Below are 8,840 nucleotides of genomic sequence, written 5' to 3'. Positions count from 1 at the left end.
AAACTCTTATTTTTTTTAATATTGGGAGGATTTAATTTTAGGTTTTATATTTAAAGATTTAAAACAGTAGCTTTCACATGAGAGAACTGAGGTGTTCTTCCTCTTCTCTCTTACAATACATACATGAAGGCTAGACATGGGCCCACAACTATAGCTGACAATAGTGTGACTAATTATTTTGTTAACAGCTACATCAGAGCCTATTAACATTGCTCTGTGATGAAGGCTTGCTACCAAGAGATGCAGCTAGACTTCTGTCACTTCAAACAGGTGTGCTATCTCCTTAGTATGACCTGCCAGGGTAAGGCCGTAGAAAATAAAAGCTGCCAAGACATATCTGGGTGTTTTGTTTAGCAAATTTTTGCAAGCCACAGGTGAAGCCATTAAAAATATTCATAGTTTTAGATAATTTTTAGTTTGATATTGCACCACCTTCACTTTAAATCAACCCTCAGCATTCACCAAGAGACAAGTTAAGATGCACATACTTTCATTTCTAGGTGTGCTTCATTAAATAAACTCCACAAAACCACAGCTAAAATTTAATATTAAAGTTAATTTGCAGAGTATGCTAAATTTTTTTTATTTTTTTTTTAATTCTACCTGCCAATCCTTTGTGTGATCATTCAGCGAAGGTTATTAAAATACCTCATAGATTACAACTGCTTCCTAGTCTTTCCAAAGTACATGTTGTCATAGTTCATATATGGAGACTTGTATTCCTGAAGATTGCCAGAATCTAAGCTAATAATAAAAGCCTTTCTTTTTCAATTTTCTGGTAGACCTGTGCCCTAAACTATCTGAGAGGAATATGATACAATTACCTTCTCTTTTTTCTTTTTTTTTCTTTTCTTTTTTTCTTCTTTCTTTTTTTTTTACTTTTTCTGTTTTTTTTTCTTTTTTGATAAAGTACATTTCTGTTCTGTCCAAAGCTCCATTTTGCAGATTAAGTTTTTTGTCAACAGGTCACAGGTATTTTTCTTGTTGAACATCAAACACATAATCATCCCCATAAAACTACCTAGCCTGACTGAAAGTTTTCATATGTAGTGTTTTGCACATATACTTCAATCCAGCCATAGTGAAATGCATGTGTAAAATGTGCCAAGGAAATGTGGGGATAAACCACTAAATACATTCTCTCAGCGACTAATAGAGTCAAAGGTGAATAATTTCATGTCTAAGTAAGTTAAGGACATATTTACATCAAGCATTCTGCACAGCAGAAGCTGTCCTCTTCAGGTAAGAGCAAAGGACATGACTTGCCGCAAGGAATTTGAACGTATTCCATTGCTGTAGGAAATTACTGGAAGTGAGGATGCTTCTTCTGTTAAAAGTAGCAACAAGAAAACCTTACAAACTTCCAGAGCAGTAACCAAGAAATCTTAAATTTGTGACAGGCCGGCTTCTTATATCACAGAAGAGTTTACTATTGGGATTCTGTAAACTATTTTATTAGATAATGAAGTTGAAACTAATTAATACATTTAACAGAAATAGTAGGGCGTGATAAAAAGCTCTGCAGGCCTCAAGTAGAAAGGATTTTTAAGATATTTTACAAAGAATAAGGAAACTTGTCTGCTTAGTGAAGCTGACTTACCTGTAATAAAGTAAGAGTCCAGCTCAGAGCCACAAAGATGATTAAAGGAGTGGAACATCTCCCTTATGAGGAGAGGCTGAGGGAGCTGGGTCTCTTTGGAGAAGAGGAGACTGAAGGATGACCTCATCCATGTTTACAAATGCATTAAGAGTGAGTGTCAGGAGGATGGTGCCAGGCTTTTTTCAGTGATGTCCAGTGATAGGACAAGGGGCAATGGGTGCAAACTGGAACACAGGAGGTTCCACATAAACACCAGAAAAACCTTCTTTCCTGTGAGAGTGACAGAACCCTGGAACAGGCTGCCCAGAGAGGTTGTGGAGTCTCCTTCTCTGGGGACATTCAAAACCTGCCTGGACACGTTCCTGTGTGATTTGTTCTGGGTGACCCTGCTCTGGCAGGGGAGTGGACTAGATGATCTTTCGAGGTCCCTTCCAACCCCTAAGATTCTGTGGTTCTGTGATTCTGTGATTTGCTCTGAATACACGGAATTTCCCTCTGTTTAGGTGCTCTTCCAAAGTAAGTACTGTTTTCAATTATTCTGGAATAAGTCTCCACTTGCTATGCATTACTGTCCACCTGCAGAGCCAGTATTTATCATTTTACTCTCTATATATTCATTAAATGGCTTGGACCCATGGCGTTATCGTAGCAAACCGCTGTCTTCATTTCAGCCTGGTGAAGTTCCAAAAACACTGGTATAGTAAGGACATGGCTGCAGGAAGCAGATTTATAAAGGCATTTATGTACAGAAAGGGAAAGCTTTTTTATGAACTTTAGATGATTGATCTTCCCTGATAATGACCTGATGCTTCAGGAGAGAACACTTTTCTGTTCTTCTCTGCATCTTGCAACAATTAAATGTATTTACAAATATGCCTCCGTGTTCCCACTGTAGCTATATATTATCCCTTTGGCATCCTCATACTGCACAAAAATTGAACTAGACACATCCAACTGTATAAAACCATGTCAGACAAGACTGGCAGTATTCTGAGCTGCTGAAAGGCCTTATTTAAAAAGAGCATAAGACATCTTAATTGTACACAAAGCCTACTATCTTCAGCATAGTATCCTATTGCTTTCTATTTTTTAATGTTGTCACCATTTGACTTGGGTTCAACAACAATGCTCTCGATTCCCTCCCCCTCCCACCCAAATGTGGAAGGAGAGAGAGAAAAAGAGAGAGACTTGACTGGATTGAAAACTAAACTACACAGCTTTAATTAAACACTAATGACAAAAGAAAATATATACAATTACATGCAAATATGTTCTCAGATATGTGCAGAAGCCTCCCACCATCCCCAGCAACTCCCACAGCATCTACTGAGCTGCAAACAGTCCTGAAAAACCCTGGAGCTGCTGCTGGAGAAAGCACAGAGTGATGAGGGTCAGGAGAGCTTAAGCCTGGGGGTTAATGGTTGGATAGACGGAGTCCTCTCCGGGCACTGGCCATGGAGGGAAGAGAAGGGAAGAAGAAGCAGGAAGGAAGTTGTCTCCTGTGATCTCTGATCTTCCTCTGAGCTTACGTGGATATATGGAATGGAGTATCGCTGGCAGTTTTGCTGTCTCTCTAACTCAGTCTCCTATGGGGGTTGTCATGTAACTCTCCATAGTGCCTGAGCTGGCAGAGTAAATATGTGACCTTGAAGACCCAGCAGTTAGAAAAACATTCCACCATTTGTTATCATTCTTAGCTGGAACACTCTGCTACTAGTTAAAAGAAAGCTTACTGAAGGAAAAAAAAAAAAAATCAGGAGAAGGAAAACTGGCTTCATCCTGGCTCAAACCAGGACAACTGTATAATGGAACAGTAAAATACATGTGGATTTTATGTTAATACCTTGGAGTTGTAATAGCATAGTAGAAAGTGATCTGGCAATTCATTAGGACCAGGCATCTCTTACTAGCTGTTAACCATATGGTTTAGCACCCCAAGAGCAGCAGCATTATTCTAATGTCTTTATATATTTCCTTGTTTTCTACAGCTGTCTTTTTTTTTGTGATTTCCAGACTGAAATCCCATTGGTTTTTTTCCTCCTTTCATCTCCTATTCAAGAGTCTGAAGTATAGGCATTTCTGGATGCTGAGAAAGCTTGTTCTCCAGCTCTTATTGTTTAGTTAGCAGCAGTTCTGTTCTGTTGGGTTTTGGCAGTATGTGTGCAGGGACAGCTAGGTGGTTTGAGTCGACTTGTGTCATTAAATTGTTTTTAATGGATGATGACAAGTTCAAATGACAATAAATAATTGTAAAGGATCAAAGCTTCTAAATGTTTTTGCGATGTTTAATTTAGTCTTTGCTGGAATGCTGCTTAGAGTTTATTCCTTTTCCTAGCTCTGTGTATTCCTAGCCTTTTTTCCTCTCTTTCTCATGCACTCTCCTCTTTCTCGCTCCTTCCCCTCTCTCTTCTGTCTCTCAAGACTCATGCAACTTCAGCCTAAGAATACAGTGAAATAGTAAATACAAAACAAAAGACAAAACAGGCTAAGGAGTCAGCAACATTTTTTTCTGTTTCTTTGTTTTTGTTTGTTGGGTTTTTTTTGCTTTATGAAAGACTGTCCTCTAGGCTGGGCAACCTAGTAGTCTTTGTTTTTCTTCTAGTGGGAATCTGTACTGCACACCCTTTACCAGAATTTCCCGATTGACTGAGTTGCGGTAAAATATATCTTGACAGGTAGATAAACAGAAAACCACTTTTAAGTTCAGCAAAGCTGAAGTAGCTTCACAATTCTAGACTGACTCAGCCAGAAAGAAAGAAAGAGATACGGTACCTGCAGTTATCCTGCAGAAGAGACTAATGCTGAGGGTGGTGTTCCATAGATAAGTCTGAGCTAATAATCAATGTTGGCTGGCGCCAAAAGCCTATGTAGTCCTGCTTCCTTCCTGCTGTTCGAACTGCACAGTTCTGCCCTCTCTGTTGTACTGTCTGTTGTGTCCCATCAGACTCCCCTGCAAACTAGTTCATGTCACCAAGCTAGCAGGAAGTCCAAACTTTTTGCAAGACCTTACATGAAGTGGGGTAACCCTTCCTGCCTCAGGAAACTGTTGGACTGGCTTACCTTGTAAAGGTATCAGAAGCTGTAGCCTTAGTTTAAACATAGTCTTTTTGCAAATGGATGTGCGTGATGAAAACAGTAATTTCCTTTAAGGAAGGAGAAAGGGATTTGCTGGCAATATTCTGTTTCTCTCAGACATTTCTATTATACTGATTAATGGTGATAGAGAGGTTTATCTGCATTTATGACTCTTGTCTCAGAAGGCCAGTGGCAGTTAGGCAGAGTTACAGGAAAACAAGTTGCAGGAGGTCACTGAAAATTACTCAGTAATAATTGCTTTTGGTTTATTTTTGTTTTTGTTTTCAGTGAAGGGAGCAATCTTACCCCTGCTCATCATTACCCTGACTTCAGATTTAAGACGTATGCACCTTTTGCCTTCCGCTATTTCAGAGAACTTTTTGGTATCAAGCCTGACGATTACTTGGTAAGAGCCTGCAGTTTTCCTTTGAGTAGCAAATGGTTATAATGTATGCTAGTTTCATAGTGACAGAAGAGGCTGCTTTAGTGGTCCCAAACAGGTAGTGAATTTTGTGTGTGGGGTGGTATATAACTAGTGAATATTTATAGTGTTTTAAAAAAATTTTAGTTCTTCATCTTTGAGACAATTCCTGTAAAAACCTGCCTTGTTAACTGCCTAGCGTAACATGAGTGTTACTTCTCATTCAGGTCCTTGTTTCTAGAGAAGTTACAATTAGTACTTGCATGAATTCTACCAACTGAATTCTAGTAAAGTGCTAATTTTATTTGCATTATTTATTTACTTCTTTAATGAAGTGTTTGTCTGCAGATGTTCCCATCTAGCCTTGAGAAAAGTGGGTGGCCAGCTGAAAGAGAAGCATTTTAGAATATCTCCTTTGTTCTCTGTATTTTATGTTTTGAAGACTCCTTCTGAGTATTCAACTGCTTATGTGAGAAAACAGTCATGCATTTGCTGCCATCATAAAATCATTACGGTTGAAAAGGATCTTAAAGATCATCAATTCCAACCCCCCTTCCATGAGCAGGGACCTCTGCCACTAGATCAGGTTGCACAAAACCTTGTCCAACCTGGTCTTAAAAACCTCCAGGGATGGGGCATCAACAAACTCCCCGGGCAACCCATTCCAGTTCCTCACCACCCTTATAGTGAAGAATTTCTTCCTAATATCTAACCTAAATCTCCCCTCTCTCAGTTTAAAAACCATTACCCCTTGTCATATCAGTGTCTTCTCTGATGAAAAGCCCCTCCCCAGCTTTTCCTATAGCCCCTTTCAAGTACTGGAAGGCTGCTATAAGGTCTCCTCAGACCCTTCTCTTCTCTAAGCTGAACAGCCCCAACTCTCTCACATAGCAGAGGTGCTATAGCCTGTCCACATAGCAGAGGTGCTCCAGGCCTTTGATCATCTTGGTGGCCCATCTCTGTACCCTCTCCAACAGGTCTATATTATTCTTGTGCTGAGGGCACCAGAGCTGTACACAGTATTCCAGGTGGGGTCTCACCAGAGCAGAGTAGAGGGGCAGAATTACCTTCCTGGCCCTACTGGCCACATTTCTTTTGATGCAGCCCAGGATGTGTTTGGCTCTCTGGGCTCCAGCACACGCTGGCAGTTCATGTCAAGCTTCTCATCAACTACCACCCCCCAAGTCCTTCTCCTCAGGACTGCTCTCCAGCCATTCTCCCCCCAGCCTGTATTTGTGTCTGGGGTTGTGCCAACCCAGGTGCATGACCTTGTACGTGGCCTTGTTGGACTTAATGAGGTTGGCACTGGCCCACCTCTCCAGCCTGTCAAGGTCCCTCTGGATGGCATCCCTTCCCTCTTGGGTGTCAACCACACCACACAGCTTGGTATCATCAGCAAACTTGCTGAGGAGACACTCAATCCCACTGTCCATGTCTCCAACAAAGATGCTGAACAGCCCTGGTCCCAGTACTGACCCCTGAGGGACACCACTCATCACCTGCCTCCATTTGGACATTGAGCCATTGACCGCAACTCTCTGGGTGTGGCCATCCAGCCAATCTCTTATCCACCAAGTGGTCCATCTGTCAAATCCATTTCTTGTCAGTTTGGAGACCAGGATGTCACATGGGACAGTGTCAAACACCTTGCACAAATCCAGGTAGATGATACCAGTTGCTCTGCCACCATCCACTGTCCCTGTAGCCTTGTTGCAAAAGGCCACCAGATTGGTCAGGCATGACTTGCCCTTAGTGAAGCCATGTTGGCTGTCACCAATCACCTCTTTATTTTCCATGTGCCCTAGCAGACTTTCCAGGTGGATCTGCTTCATTATCTTGCTGGGCACAGAGGTGAGACTGACTGGCCTGCAGTTCCCTGGGTCTTCCTTTTTCCCCTTTTTAAAAATAGGAGCTATGTTCCCTTTTTTCCAATTAGCAGGAACCTCACCAGACTGCCATGACCTCTCAAATATGATGGACAGAGGCTTAGCAACTGCATTTGCCAGCTCCCTCAGGACCCATGGGTGAATCCCATCAGGTCCTATAGATTTATGCACCTTCAGCTTGTTTAGATGCTCACGAACCTGCTCTACTCCTACAGTGGAGGGTAATTCACTCTCCCAGTCCCTGCTTATCTGTTTTGGTCTTTGTGTTGAGGCTGAAGCACTTGCCAGAGAAGACTGAGGCAAAGAAGTCATTGAGGACCTCAGGCTTCTCAATATCCTGTGTTTCCTTCAGGAGAGGGCCTACATTGTCCTTGGTTGTCCTTTTCTTCCCAACATACCTATAGAAGCTTTTCTGTTTGTTCTTAACATCCCTGCTGAGATTTAATTCTAGCAGGGATTTGGCTCTCCTAACCTGTTGCCTAGCTGCTCAGACAACCTCTCTGTAGTCATCCCAGGATACCTGCCCTGGCTTCCACCCCCTGTATGCTTTCCTCTTCAGTTTGAGCTTTTCTAGGAGCTGCATAAAAGTATACTTCACTTAGTAGAACCACTTTGTGCACTGCAGGGACAAGAAGCCAGTATTTTAGTTCTGTAGTTTTGCTTTTGGGAGGGTAGAGTGAAAGCAGAAAGCTGGATTGCTTTCTAAATGTTTGCTTCATGTCTAGTTGCAGTGACAAACCTCAAAGGTTTACAGTTTCACATTTTCCAAGGAGGTTGAGCAGTAACGCGCTGTGGGAGTCAGACTGGATGACAAGGGTAAATGCATTTGAACAGCTGGTAGAATTAAATTTTAACTGGCAACCTCATGGAATACTGGCGGTTTGCTGGGAAACTTCTTTATCATAAAGTACATAATTGCCACAGGATTGGGGGTTTTCTTACTTTTCAGTTTTGATTTTATTTTCATAACCATCCCGTCAAAATCAGCTGTGTTGTGTAGCAACAGTTGGTGAACAGACTTTTATTTTACAGAAATGAACTTAACTGTAAAATGACCAACAAACTGTGTAGGTTAATAACTCGTGCTCATGCTATGCTGTTTTATTGAGCTTTAATGTTCAGGATAATTGCTCTCAAATGCTTACAACAATGACAATTACTCATGAAGCTTTACGTGTTTTGGCAAGAAAAATGCAGGCAGTACAACTTGATTTGCTCTGGAGGTCTGTAGTGTTAAGGCTCAGCATTGCTGTTCTGTCTGAGGACAATTGCAACTATAGCACTAATAAGAAATGTCTCATATTAATTGGAACTGAGTGAACTGAAGAAGCAGGAAGAAAAACAGTGAACATTTTTATAGCATGCAAAAGTTTCTTAAAAATTACAAGCATGAGAAAAGCCTCAGCTGGAGTCAGGAAAAGAAGATGCATTAAGTCAGTGGTTAGAGTCCATAGGAAGCATGCTTCTGTAATTCAAGTGCTCACAAAAAAGAATATATTTACTGGATTTTGTTGTATCAGTTTTCTGTGCTATCACCACCACTGAAATGTATAGCAATACTCTAGTTAAAATTAATTAAAGCTGTTTTCAACAAACCTGTTTTTTATGTGGAAATTCTCAACTCATGTCAGGCAGTGACCCAGTAAACCAGATATTTGTAACTGAAACAGTTATTCCTTTTGTTCTGAGGAGACAAGAAGTCAAACTGCCCTGCAAAGAGTAATTCCCTGGTGCTTACACTACTCACAATTCATATTGTGTGTAGTTTTGTTTCTTTCAAAGACTGAAGCCTTAAAATACTGGACTGTACAGTATATCTCCAAGTGTGTAAGACTGATTATATGTAACAAAGGAAAGA

At 41.0% G+C, this 8,840-nt stretch overlaps 1 protein-coding gene across 1 annotated transcript in view; it reads left to right on the top strand.

The window, feature by feature from the left end:
* The window catches only part of PIP5K1B (phosphatidylinositol-4-phosphate 5-kinase, type I, beta), a 59,425-nt gene that overhangs the window by 15,367 nt on the left and 35,218 nt on the right, over positions 1-8,840 (top strand). The window contains exon 3 of the mRNA XM_010008490.1: positions 4,964-5,081. Coding sequence (XP_010006792.1) covers positions 4,964-5,081 — 118 coding nt within the window. The remainder of the gene's footprint in view (positions 1-4,963; positions 5,082-8,840) is intronic.

This window comes from Chaetura pelagica, unplaced genomic scaffold (genome assembly GCF_000747805.2).
Source record: "Chaetura pelagica isolate M959 unplaced genomic scaffold, ChaPel_1.0 scaffold232, whole genome shotgun sequence".
NCBI lineage: Eukaryota > Metazoa > Chordata > Aves > Apodiformes > Apodidae > Chaetura > Chaetura pelagica.
Note: the sequence above shows the minus strand (reverse complement) of the source record. Positions and strands in the feature narration are given on the sequence as shown.